This window comes from Labeo rohita, chromosome 15, assembly GCF_022985175.1.
Source record: "Labeo rohita strain BAU-BD-2019 chromosome 15, IGBB_LRoh.1.0, whole genome shotgun sequence".
NCBI classification, from domain to species: Eukaryota; Metazoa; Chordata; class Actinopteri; order Cypriniformes; family Cyprinidae; genus Labeo; species Labeo rohita.
In genome coordinates, this window is record NC_066883.1 from 30,171,676 (window position 1) to 30,186,002 (window position 14,327).

Below are 14,327 nucleotides of genomic sequence, written 5' to 3' on the forward strand. Positions count from 1 at the left end.
GGAGGGTAAATTCATATATGCACTTTTCTAAATGTTGTGTATTGCATGATTCTTTTTATAATTTTATTTACCCTTTTTTATAATCATAAAATATGGGTGTTGCTTCTTAGTACAATATAAAAGGTATGAATGACCGTGGTACTTAATATCTAGTGATGTTACTTTTAACGATATATATATATATATATATATATATATATATGTTAGATGAAAAACTTAAACTTAAAAAACTTAAATGCAAATTACAAATACTGCCTTGGCAACTCTCTGGAATAAACTCTCAACTAAAACTGCAATAAAAAATTATTTAAATATATATAGAGAAGAAAAAACTAGGGGTTGATTGATATGCATTTTTCAGGGCTGATGCCCACACTGATTACAGATCAAATAGACCAATAACCAATATTTTATACCAATATATATTTCTGGTGTAAAAATGAAAATTAATGTCAAAATTAAAAATAACAACAGCTCTGACAAAAACCTTTAAGTTATTTTACCGGCAAATCGGTTTTAAAAATGACAAAATGACAGCCAGGCTGATAATTGTTTTGACCCTTAATTATATTATTATTAATATTTTTATGATACATTTTTACAGAGAGAAATCTACCAGTGAAATCTGACCAAGACCAAATTATATTTAGGGATCCACTGATATGTTTTTCAGAGCTGATATTACAGAGCAAGTAGACCGATAACCAATATCTGAACCGATATACATGTCTAGTGTAAAAATGAAAATTAATGTCAAAATGAAGAACAACAACGGCTCTGACAAAAACTGTCTGTAAATGCTTTTAAATAATTTTATCGGCAAATCGTTTTTTGAAAAATAACCAATACAATTGCCATAAAAATGCTTAATATCAGTGCAGATAATCAGTTGACCACTGAAAAAAAAACAGAAGTAAAATGCACAAAATCACTTAACAAAATGACTAAAACTTGGTCAAACTTAAACCTTAACTTGAAAATATGCAGATAAAATGAATTCAAAATATGATTAAATACAATAATAATTTAAAAATAAATACTAAAATACTAAAATAAGAAGATATAACAAAAAAACTATTTTTCCAGCTTTTTAACTTTAAATCTGCAATGCTTCAGATCTACTTGACCTTAAATACTAAAATAATAAGAAGATATCACAAAAAAAATATTTTTCCAGCTTTTTAACTTTAAATCTGCAATGCTTCAGATCTACTTGACCTTATACTTCATCTTTAGAAATTAATCAAACAAACAAATCCAGATTATTTCAATCAGTCAGAATAGAGTGCAGTTCACTACAGTTGTCATTTATTCAAATAAAAGCTTTGTAATACAATGTTTACAATGTTGAATGTGCATCATTTCAGGAATATCCTACAGAAAATGTTGTAGCACAAATAACAACATCGGCATATTACAATAATGGCCTTTTGTACATAAATAATGACCAGGACTAAACTCACACTAACAAGTATGGTTTCAATGTTGATGCAAGTAACATACAGGCGTACGTAACGTACCTAAAATCACAACAGTCTGTAAATATTATTATTATTATCATTATTTAATATTATATGCAGTTTTTTGTCTATGATATATCAGTGCGTTCCATTCCATTGGTCTTTGAAAAAGTTGACATAATATTGTACTAACTTGTATAGTAAACCTATGGAAAAATAAATGCTTACAGCCAAAGCTCAAAGACAGGTGAAGTAAGTAATATATACATCTGGTTCATGCTTGGCTTACGCAAAAAAACCCAAAAAGTAATTTTAAAAAAAATGTACAAAATGAACTGTACGGTTGCACAAATAAAAAAAAAAAAAAAAAAAGTATAAATACTTATTTATAACAATAAAGTAATACAGACAAGCTCAAACAAAAAAGCTATCCCTGACTTTACCACTCTTGCTGTGAAGAAAATAAAACATTTTAGCCATTAAAAAAAACACGGCTAAAGTTTGACACATAGAACAGAGGGGCGGGGTTTTGATTTAGCCCCTCCCACATTGCAGAGTCCATCTAGATTTAACGACGGAACCAAACCCAGCTGTTGACAAGCCAGAAAGCTACAGTGATGGAATACATGATCATTTCTCGCTTGACTCGCTCTTTGTTCTCCTCCTCCAAGAGCTGCAAACGCCGGTTCAGCTTGACGATCTGTAATGACACGAAATCAAGAAATTAATTACTCAACTTTTGATCGGTAGTTTGATCAGTGTTTTTTGGCACAATGAGCAAAATAATACCTGTCTGCGTAGAGAGGTGGCGTCCACAAGAGCCATGTCGTCTGCTGCTCCCTCTAAAGTCGTGTCCAGTGTGGCCAGGGCATGCCTGTCAAAAACACGATTTCATTTCATAAGACACTGAGATTGATGGGAGGGCAAAGAGAAAAACAAATAGAGAGAAAAACAGATGAGAGGGAAGAGATGAGAGGAAGTTACCTGTTGTCATGCTGGGGGTTAGAGAGGGTTGAACCCCCTCTAAGAGATGGCTTGCTGAGAAGCGGATATGGAGAAAGTGAGAGAGGGAAAGGACAAAAGAAGACATACACAGACAGACAACTTTAATAACATGCAAATGCGCTTTAACTAATATATATAACACACTGTTATATAAGCTGCAGGTGGTCTTTGTCTCACAGACCCTGTCAACATTTTCTAATCAAATAAGCTTTGCAACAGAAATGGTAAAACAGCCAACTGCACAGATGTAAACACAAAAACACTCATTTTCAGACAGTGGTTTGAAGCAAACCTACAGTTGAGTTTAGTGCCTGTCAGTGGAATTGAAGTTAATGGCATTTTGACAGCTACTAATGAAAAGCCAAAAAAGTCACAGGGCACAGGAAATGAGCTCATGAATACCACAGGTGCAGGTATTCACAGAAACCAAAATTAAAGGAATGTTACGTATTCAATATAAGGCTGTATTTCACAGCATTTGTGGCATAATATTGATTACCAAATTAAAAACCCCCAAAACAAATTAAAACCGTTTTCAACATTGATAATAAATGTTTCTTTAGCAGGAAATCAGCATATTAGAATGATTTCTGAAAGACCATGTGACACTGAAGACTGGAATAATGGCTGCAGGAAATTCAGCTTTAATTACAATTGAAAAATTAATTGCATCAAAGCAATAAATTATATTTTAAAATATGTTATAACAACAGTTATTTTAAACTGTAATAATATGTCACAATTTTACTGCTTACTGTATTTGAGCAAATAAATCATAATGTGTATATCTTAAGGAATAAAACAATAATAAAACATCATAACATATGAATTATATGAATACAACATATGAAGTTCTCATGAATAAAATAATAAAAACTATATTTTTTGTTGCAATCATGCCACCCGTTTCTGCCACTGAAGAAAGAAGAAAAAATAAAAGGTAAATTCTGACTTTTTTTTTCCGCAATTGCAAGTTTACAGCCCAGCATTCTGACTTTTTTCTCAGAATTGCATGATAAAAATGTGCAATTCTGACTTTTTTTCCCCAGAATTGTATGATATAAACTCACAATTGCGGGTTATAAAGCCAGAATTCCAAGAAAAAAGTCAGAATTGCAGCATACAAACACGTAGTTTAGAGATGTAAAAGTCCGAATTGTAAGTTTATATCTTGCAATTCTGACTTTATAATTTGTAATTCTGACTCTATGGCTGTGTTTACACTAGTGCATTTTCGTTTTAAAATGCATAACTTTTGCTACGGTTATGCCTGTCGTTTACACTACTCCAGCGTTTTCAACCCTCGAAAACAGAGACTTTTGAAAACACTGCAGGATCCCGTTTTAGTTTGAAAACTCCGGGGTTGCGTTTCAGTATAAACGGAGCAAAACGGAGACTTTTGAAAACAATGGCATGGCTGCCCACATTCTCTCTGCGTATCCTTGACCACCGTGTAAACAATAACATCATGCTCATTGTCGTACCCATAGATGTTTATTAGTAGATTCAGCATTCGACTCCAAGCACGTAAACCGCCATCTACCTATACGTTTCTGTGGTTGTACCTGTGTGAATGGTCATGTGACACACGTTTTCAGTTGTGTAGTAGACGGAGATCGTTTCTGAAACGCAAAGAAAACACTAGTGTAGACGAGGATCGGTTTCATTTTAAAATGCTGTTTTAAAAAATGAAAACGCACTGGTGTAAACAGGGCCTACAACTCACAATTCTGAGGGGGAAAAAAAAAAATAGAATTGCAAGTTTATATCCCGCAATTCTGACTTTATTACTCACAATTTCAAATTTATATTCTGGAATTTTGACGAAAAAAGAATTTATGTCTTGTGAAATTCCGAATTTATATCTCACAATTCTGACTTTATAACTCCCAATTCTGAGTTTATATCACGCAATTCTGAACTCACAATAAACTGACTTTATCTTGCAATTCTGACTTTATAACTTACAATTCCGAGTTTAATAACTTCAATTGTGAGTCAGAATTGCGAGATAAACAGGCAATCCTGACTTTTTCTCAGAATTGTGAGATATAAACTCACAACCACAAGAATGAGCTTTGAGGAAAAAAAAAAAATTGTGAGTTTATATCCCACAATTCTGACTTTATAACTCGCAATTCCGAGTTTATATCACGCAATTTTGAGAAAAAAATTAGAACTGCGAGATACAAAGTCAGAATTGCGTGATATAAACTCACAATTGTAAGATATAAAGTCAGAATTGCAAGTTATAGCCTAAAGTCAAAATTGCAAGATATAAACTTGCAACCATGAGAAAAAAATGGATACAAACAGAGTTTCAAGAAAAATCACACAATTCTGAGAAAAAACATAGAATTGTGTGATATAAACTAAACTGTGAGTTATAAAGTCAGGATTGCGAGATCTGACTTTATAATTCGCAATTGCAAATTTATATAAATTTATATTAAAAAAAACCTGAACGTTTTTTTACCTGTTTATATCTTGCAATTTCGACTTAATTTACCAGAAGTGTGAGTTTATATCCCACAATTCTGTCTTTATATCTTGTAATTCTGACTTTATAACCCCCAAACGTGAATTTACATCACACAATTCTGAGAAAAAGTCAGAAATGCGAGATGTAAACTCGCAATTGCGAGAAAAAAGTCAGACTTGTGAGTTAATATCACACAAAATTTGACTTTCTAATTCACAATTCCGAGTTTATATCACGCAATTCTGAGGGAAAAAAAATCAGAATCGCAAGTTATCCCACAATTCTGACTTTATTACTCACAATTGCATTTATATCTTGTAATTCTGCCTGTTTATATCTTGTAATTTTGACTTTATAACTACCAATTGCAAGTTCATGTCACACTTTTTTGGGGGGCTTTTTATGCATTTTTTATTGATGAGAATTGAACTTGGTTCGCCGTGAGCGCAGACGATGTCATGCAATTCTATAAAAAAAAAAAGTCAAAATTATTACATCGCCAATTGCCTTTTTTAGTTTTTATTAAGTGGCGGAAACGGTCTTCCATATGCGACAAATGCCGTCAACAGATTGAACTTGTAATGAACACAAACATTTCTTTAAAAACTATACAGCAATGCCACAAACTGCTTGTGTAAACTTAACTGAAATCTACAAGCTCAGGGAAAAAGAAAGGATTCAAAGAAAAGAGAAAGAAATAAAATCTTGTGCGCATTACTACTCATGCTAAACATAAAACCCCAAACCAAGAAGCTGAGGAAGAAATGGAGCTTAGGAAAGCAACGTGTCCACATCCAACAGCAAACAACACAGTGATAAAGCTGTCATCTAACAAACTACCTCCTGTAATTTAAATATGTAGGTTTTTGTGCATTGTAGTTGAAAGAGGAACTGTTTGTCTGTCAGTGCAAATCCACTCAGTGTATTTTCTCACCTAATCAATTTTGTTACCAGATTGACACGTGAATGTCTATTAGTCATAGAGGACTTTGTTCCTGGCTTAATCTAACACATTCAATTAGTTACTCAGTGAAGCAACATCTAATTTAGCCAAAAGTCAGTCTCTCAGGGCAGATTCAGGGGTCTGATGTCAAGGTTCACCTGCGCTGGTTTTCGTCCAGGACCTCCAGGACCTGCTGGTAGGCCCGGCGTGTGGTTGACTGGATGAAGGAAAGGACACCGCGGGCGCTGAAGAGGTTAAACCCATCCTCGGCACCACCGAGAGGAGCCAAAGTGCGCAATGCAGCAGAGGGGGAGGGACTCATACTGACCGAACCATAGGGAAATAGAGAGAGAGAGAAAGACGTAACGAAAGAACAAGAGAGGGAAAGTAGAGGATAGAAGAGAGAGAGAAAGTCAAACAAATTTTAGGTTTCAGAAAGAGGGAGAAAGAATGAAATAGAAGTGGGAGAAAGAAAATGAAGACTGCAACAGATGGGCAACAGCCTCACCATATATATATAAAAAACCCAAGACTAAGTCACAACCCCAATACAAACCCTTCAACAAGCCGAAACAAGCAAACTCTCATTGTTCGGTTAACGACACAAACACACAAAGCAGTCTCTGAGGATCACAACCTCAAAAGCAGATACCAAACGGCTGAGCTCACATCAGACTAACGATAAGGATGTTTACTGAACCGTAGAATCCATCTACACTAATCCGAACAGACACAACATTACCTCAAAGCTAAAGCAGCCTGCTTTAAAAACAGTGCACATCAAAAATACAACTCAGGTATTTATTAGGTGAATCTATGAATCTCAAGTTCAGGTCACATTTCACCAGCCCCATTTTTCATAAAGAAAACAAAGCTTTTAGAAGGAAAAATCTTTTATCGTCATTACTTAAGCACATTTGTTTATACTCTATATTAGGGCTGCAAAATTAACCGTATTCAGAATAAAAGTTCAAGTGTATATACTATATGTGTGTACTGTGTATATTTATGTATACAATACACACACACACATATATGTATATATTGAAAAAATATTTATATGTATATATATTTATAATTGTAAATAATTTACACACACACACATATATTATATATACATATATATATATATATATATATATATATATATTTTAACATATTTTACACATTTTCCTTAATATATACATGTATTTGTGTATTTATATACATATTTAAAAAATATACACAGTACACACACATATAGTATGTAAACATAAACTTTTATTCTGAATGCGATTAATCACAATTATTCATTCTGCAGCCCTAATCTATATAGACCTATATAGACCTATATATATATATATATATAAGTAATTCTTATAGAATTAGGGTTATATATTACATATTGTTGTATTTTATTTTTATATTATATAATTGAAATAACTGAGCAAATTTTGCATCACAGCTATGGGAATAAAATGTAGTATATTAATTATTTAATGTTAATAAACTCAAAATAAGAATGGTTAAAAAAAAAGCTTCATTTTCTTTAAGCAAATAATTTCTTTTAATTTTTTCAGGTGAAATACAACTTGGACTTGTTCTTGGCAGGTTTTGTGTAATTACTGACTGAACAGGGTGAACAAGTTTACTGATGATTTTGTGTACTGTTAATACATACAGTTCATTGTTTTATTGTTAATTAATATTGTTTATTATTAGTTAATATTGTTAAATACATTACCATTCAAAACTTCGGGGTCAGTAAGATTTTGAAGTCTCTTATGCTCACCAAGTCTGCATTTATTTGATCAAAATATGAAATATTTTTACAATTTAAAATAGCCGTTTTCTATCTAAATATATTTAAATATATAATTTATTCTTGTGATGCAATGCTGAATTTTCATGCATAATTACTCCAGTCTTCAGTGTCACATGATCCTTTAAAAATCATTCTAATATGCTGATTTGCTGCTCAAGAAACAGTTATTATCATCTATGTTGACAAAAGTCTTGCTGCTTACTATTTTGTGAAAACTGTGATAATGTTTGAGGATTTTTTGATAAATAGAACATAATTTAAAACAGAAATGTTTTGTATCATAAATATTACTACTGTTACTTTTGATCAATTTAATGCATCCTTTCTGAATAAAATGATTAATTTCTTTAAAAAAAGAAAAAACTTACTGCCCCCAAACTTTTAAACAGTACCATACATTTAAATACAAACAAATGTTATTTTAGTATATTATGATCCTGTGAAAGTGTTCCTTTTTTTTTTTTTACACTGAATCTGAATTTAGTAAAACTAAACTTTGATTAAAAAACAGTTTGGCTGATGGACGTGACGCATTTAGATTAGTAGCAGAAGCCGTACTGGTCTCCATTTTATTGGGGTCTAAAACAAGAACAAAAGATGCTGGTCCATGGTGGGTTTACGTACTTTTACGGACAGACCAGCCAATCAGAAAACACCATGTCAAAACAAGCAAACAACTGGCTGAAGGAGAATGACTGATCTGTTTTTTTAAGCACAAACCCTCCGTGTGAACAGCTCCTCAATGCCAGGAGTGGCCATTCATTAGAACAGAATAGAGAACAATAGAGTAGAAGAGAGCTGTCAAGCAGTCATGGCATGAGGGAAACTGACTGACAAAGCAACTCTAAACTACACTGACCAATATCACAAGTTGATTCATACTGTGATAAAATTGGTCTCCATGACTGACAAGTGTGATTGCGCCACTCCTGTACATGCAGTAACATGCACTGAAGCACAAAAGCCAAACCGAAAGTGCTTGAAATTAAACAATATACATGCATGGTTCTAACTCACCCCCTTTGAGTCAGCATCATGAAGGGAGAAAGAGAGACACCAGGGAGGAGGAAAAAAACATATAATGGAGTGAGAGGGCCATGTTGACAGGGCAGAGGTGAAACGAAAGTACGTGTGCATGTGTATTCGTGGCTGTATACTCACATGGAGTCATTTCTGGCGAGCTGGCCGTTGTGATGCACACCTGTGTTCTCGCTGACCGAGCGCTCTCTACGTGTCCTGGTTTGCGCACGCACCTGTTTGAAGCAGAGAAAACAGACAGGTGTTCCTCATTTCCTCATTTTACTACACCCAAACTGAGACCTTGTTCTTTTTTTTTTAAGTGATGTTCATTATCGGTCACATTCACACAGCTTCCATCTTGCTAAATTTGGTCTGTCCAACATACTTCACTGTGATGACTGGCGGAGCTTGGCTGCTCCATTTCAAGGAAGTCAAGGGGCCTTTCGTTGAGTGTCAGGACCCGAGGTGGTGTCTTGAGGGACAGTGTTGACTCCATTGGGGTGGACTGGATGAGGTCCAGATCTCTGGGAAACTGCATGTCATCACTGTTTCCTACAAAGGAAGTTGAGCGACTGATCAGATATTTATGTCCTCTGACAAATGAGACCCCAGACCATAAGGATCAACTTTTTGAAAGCCTAATAAATAAGCTCTCCATTGATGTATGGTTTGTTATGATAGGACAATATTTGGCCGAGACACAACTATTTAAAAATCTGGAATCTGAGGGTGCAAAAAATAAAAATATTGAAAAATCACCTTTAAAATTGTCCAAATGAAGTTCTTAGCAATGCATATTACTAATCAAAAATTAAGTTTTGATATATTTAAGGTAGGAAATTTCCAAAATATCTTCACGGAACATGATCTTTACTTAATATCCTAATGATTTTTGGCATAAAAGAAAAATCTATCATTTTTGCCCCATACAATGTATTGTTGGCTATTACTACAAATATACCCATGCTACTTACGACTGGTTTTGTGGTCCACGGTTACAAATGGTCAGTGAATGTGTGGACAAATTAAACAATATATCTTATTGTATAGACAAAAAACATAGAAAACATTTACTAAAAAGTATCTTCTTTTGTGTCCCACAGAAAAAAGGGATACAGATTTGGAACAAGAGGAAGAATAAATGTAAATTTTTTTTAAATGTTAACAGAATGTCGCATGGATGGCATATTTTTGTAAGCCAAAATCCAGTTTTGTCACCTTTTTTTGTGTAAAAACATAGAAAACATTTACTAAAAAGTATCTTCTTTTGTGTCCCACAGAAAAAAGGGATACAGATTTGGAACAAGAGGAAGAATAAATGTAAATTTTTTTTAAATGTTAACAGAATGTCGCATGGATGGCATATTTTTGTAAGCCAAAATCCAGTTTTGTCACCTTTTTTTGTGTTTATCACACATTTTCGTTTGCATCATACTGATGTCAGTGAGTTTCTTTATTGGGTTTATGGTTAAACGCCTTAAGAAAACATAAAAAATACACCACACTTACTAGTCCGCTTTACAGCATCATTGTGTTTAAAATCACACTCTAAATAAAGAGTGAAAGTTGTCAGAAGCTTAGTGGTGACATTGAAGTTGTGTGACTGTGGTGTAGTTTGTTTATAGCCTATGTTTAGCTATTTATTTCTGGTGTTTGTATTTAGACACTTAAAGTCTAAAAAGCTGTGTTCGTTTGTGAAGATTGTCAGTAGGTATCATGAACTTTTGTTTGTCACAGAGTTTATTTTCTGCAATAATAAAGCCAATGGAAAAATACTGTTTGGTTCTTGTTGAGGGAACCAGGTTGATGTGAACTTCTGCATTGGCCTACAAAGGGTTAGTTCACTTCCAGGATGAAAATTTCCTGATAATTTACTCACCCCCATAATTCTTCAGCCACAAAAAAATAAGGTTTTTGAGGAGAACATTTCAGGATTTCTATTCATATAGTGGACTTCAGCAGGTTAAAGGTCCAAATTGCAGTTTCAATGCAGCTTCGAAGGGCTCTAAATGATCCCAGTTGAGAAAGAAGGGTCTTATCTAGCGATGTAGGACAATTTTGAAGTTGGAGAAGAAAATTAGATGAGAGTTTTTCGACCTACCCCACCTGTCTTATACCGGAATACACAGACTTCATGCAGAGCTAGACAAGACAAGTGTTTAAGGTTAAAAAATATATAAACTGTACATTTTTTTTTTAAGAAATAACTGAACGTTTTGCTAGATAAGACCCTTATTCCTTGGCTGGGATCGTTTAGAACTCTTTGAAGCTGCATTTAAACTGCATTTCGGAAGTTTAAACTTACGGGCACCATAGAAGTCCACTATATGGAGAGAAATCCTGAAACGTCTTCCTCAAAAAACATAATTTCTTTACGACTGAAGAAAGAAAGACATGAACATCTTGGATGACAAGGGGGTGAGTAAATTATCTGTAAACTTTTGTTCTGGAAGTGAACTTTAAAGTTGTCCAAATGTTGTCCTCCTCTAAAATTGTCCAAATGAAGTCCTTAGCAATGCCTTTTATAAATCAGAAATTAAGTTTTCATATATTTATGCTAGGAAATTTTACAAAATATCTTAATGGAACATGATCATCCAAGATGCTCATGTCTTTCTTTCTTCAGTCGAAAGGAAATTAAGGCTTTTGATCAAAACATTCCAGGATTTTTTTTCCATATAGTGGACTTCAATGGGAGCCAACGGACTGAAGGTCCAAATTGCAGTTTCAACGCAGCTTCAAAGGGCTCTACATGATCCCAGCCGAGGAATAAGGGTCTTATCTAGCAAAACAATCGGTCATGTTCTTAAAAAAAAAAAAAAAAAAAAGTACAATTCTATACTTTTTATCCACAAATGCTCATCTTGCACTACCCCGACTTCACGCATTACGTAATCACATTGGAAAGATCACGTGTGACGTTGGTGGAAGTACCAACCCAGTGTTTACAAAATGAACGTGCAAAGAAAGTCAAACGGCCTTTACAAAAAAGGGTAAAACAATGATATCGGACGATTTTGAAGTTAGAGGAGAAAATGAGATGGAGTTTTTCGCTCTACCCTATCTTTTTGAACTGAAGTACATAGACGAAGAAATGGTTCACGTACTGTGAAGTTTTAGAAGTGCATAACTAGTGCAAGACGAGCTAGGTTCACTAGATTAGACCCTTATTCATCACATGGGATCGTGTAGAGCCCTTTGAAGCTGCATTGAAACTGCAGCTTGGACCTTTAACCCACTGGCCACCATTAAAGTCCACTATATCCTGTGGACTCTAAAAATCCTGTAATGTTTTCCTCAAAAATCTTGATTATTTTTTTACATCTTGGATGACAAGAGGGTGAGTAATTTATCAAGAAATTTTTTTTCCTAATCTTTTAATGTGCAAAGATCTTCTCATCTCGTACCTGCCACTACGATTCTCTCAGGAACGTGCATCATTGCTGTGCGGAGTGTCTCATGCTCTGGAAGTTCCTGCTCTTCAAGCTCATAGGGAGCCACTTTGAGCTGCTCAGGAATGCGCATTCTCTGACTGATGCCCTCTGTGTACTCCAGCTCGTAGTGGATCCGGTTCATCTCCGCCATCTCGGCCGTGGGAGAGGGGAACGCTGCTCCACTCATCTACAGGGAAAGAGAAAGAGGGCTGTGATATGAGGACCTAAACGTGTCAATCAAAGCAAAAGCCAAAAATTCTAAATACATTGAAGCGAATACATTGAAACTAATCTAAAATGTATTACCAATAACAACACTGGTTGTAATTTATGTTTTTTTATGCTTAAACCCAATCAAGATGATGCAGTGTTCCTTCCAAATGATAAGATGGAATACCTCCAAACGCCAAAAAAATGCATCATGATCTTTCATACAGCAAAACCGGATTCACAGGTTGTCCAACCTGGCTTGTGACATTTACCACTAATAGAAAAATAGCTCATATCACTGCAAGCTTGCCTGTGAGGTAACTAAATAACACTAGATTTATGTCATTTAGACAAACAACCAATGCATCCTCTATCATGCCCAGATCCTCAGGCTAAAGCACTGAAAGGAAAGCAGCCGTCATCTGGATCTTGCGGTTTGATCATGAGATCAACTATTTCAGGAAGCAAAATGCCATTGAATACCCAGGCAGCTCTAAGTTTAATTTCTTAGTAAGCACAGGTACTGAATGAATGCTTTTGGATAGTATTTCAGGAAATTATGCAACAAAAACAACATAAATATGGGCGGTTTTGGTTTCATCTATGCTACATGCGAGACAGCATTGACAGCAGCAGTACTAAAAGCACTTGCAGTGTTTTGTTTTGAATGTTTTGGGTGGATGAATTTAAAACAAACTGAAAATACAAGATGTAGTACTTGTGTAATATTTGGGCCCTTAAAATGTGGAAGTAAATGACGAGTACATCAGGCCCCTAGAGTGCATCAATGACAGCTGATAAAGGGCCAAAGCATGACCAAAAATCACATTACAAGTCTTTTAGACTCATACCTTCACCGAGATCAGATCCACCGACTGATTAGACACGTTCAAGTGAAATGCTATCGTGAAATCCGACCACTTTGTGTCTCTTTTTAGAAAAAGACAATCATTCAGCAGTGCAGCACAGACCAGCTCAACCCAGACCGCACCACAACTGCGTGAAGCTGGCAGACACTGTTGAACCGTATTGACAAAAGAAGCGCTTTTCAATATAAAAGTCCTTCGGTGTGTCATTTAAAAGTCACGAGTTTTCACTTTTTCTTCGGGTGAAAGTTTGTTAATTATCACACTCTGTAAATTATCTTTGAAACAACAATATAATTTTGGCACAAGTTTTTTTGGGCTGGAAAATCTTAGTGTTGAAAAACTTTGACTGGTAGTGTATATTATCACAGTCACTATACACTTTGAACAGACTTTTCGTGTTTTTTTTTTCTCTTCTGCTGACCAAACCTGCATTTATTTGATCCAAAATACAGCAAAAGCAATAATACTGTGAAATATTTTACTAATTAAAATAACTGTTTTCTATTTGATTTTTTTTTTAAAAATATAATTTATTCTTTTGATCAAAGCTAACTTTTCAGCATCTTCACTCCAGTCTTCAGTGTCACATGATCCCTCAGAAATCATTCTGATATGCTAATTTGCTGTACAAAAAACATTTATTATTATCAATATTTAAAACAATTGAGTAGATTTTTTTTTTCAGGATTTTTTGATAAATATATAGGTCCGGAGATCAGCATTTATCTGAAATAAAAAGCTTTTTGTAACATTATACACTAGACTATTCAAATGCTCGGAGTCAGAATAATTATTTATTTATTTTTGGGAAGGAAATGATAGAAATTAATACTTTTAGTTAGCAAGGATACTTTAAATTGGTCAAAGGTGATGATAAAGACATTTATAATGTTACAAAAGATTTCTATTTCAGATAAATGCTGTCCTTGTGAACTTTCTATTCATCAGAGAAACCTGAAAAAATTAAACTCAGCTGTTTTCAACATAATAATAATCTAATAAAAGTTTTCAAGCAGCAAATCAGAATATTTGAATGATTTCTGAAGGATCATGTGACTGGAGTAATGATAATAAAAATTCAGCTTTGACACAGGAATAAA

General features: G+C 34.3%; 1 protein-coding gene across 3 annotated transcripts; it reads right to left on the reverse strand.

The window, feature by feature from the left end:
• Positions 1-1,286: 1,286 nt before the first annotated feature.
• Positions 1,287-13,382, reverse strand: mffa (mitochondrial fission factor a). 3 transcript variants are annotated; one of them, XM_051129801.1, is made up of 8 exons: positions 13,210-13,382; positions 12,122-12,335; positions 9,100-9,266; positions 8,856-8,947; positions 6,049-6,213; positions 2,445-2,498; positions 2,250-2,334; positions 1,287-2,160 (listed from the first exon to the last, which is right to left on the reverse strand). In XM_051129801.1, the coding sequence occupies exons 2-8, from the start codon at positions 12,333-12,335 to the stop codon at positions 2,029-2,031; spliced, it is 909 nt and encodes a 302-aa protein (XP_050985758.1). In that variant the 5' UTR covers positions 13,210-13,382; the 3' UTR covers positions 1,287-2,028. The 3 variants fall into 3 exon arrangements, with proteins under 3 accessions (XP_050985758.1, XP_050985759.1, XP_050985760.1); XM_051129802.1 differs by lacking the exon at positions 6,049-6,213; XM_051129803.1 differs by lacking the exons at positions 2,445-2,498; positions 6,049-6,213.
• Between the last annotated feature and the right edge of the window lie 945 nt (positions 13,383-14,327).

Excerpts from the sequence above, each read along its gene's own strand:
- mffa (XM_051129801.1), bottom strand. The coding sequence starts at position 12,335 with ATGAGTGGAGCAGCGTTCCCCTCTCCCACGGCCGAGATGGCGGAGATG. Across the intron at positions 8,948-9,099 it reads CCGCCAGTCATCACAGTGAA|GTGCGTGCGCAAACCAGGAC; the intron begins GTATGTTGGACA and ends TGCTTCAAACAG. Across the intron at positions 2,335-2,444 it reads AACCCCCAGCATGACAACAG|GCATGCCCTGGCCACACTGG; the intron begins GTAACTTCCTCT and ends TGTTTTTGACAG.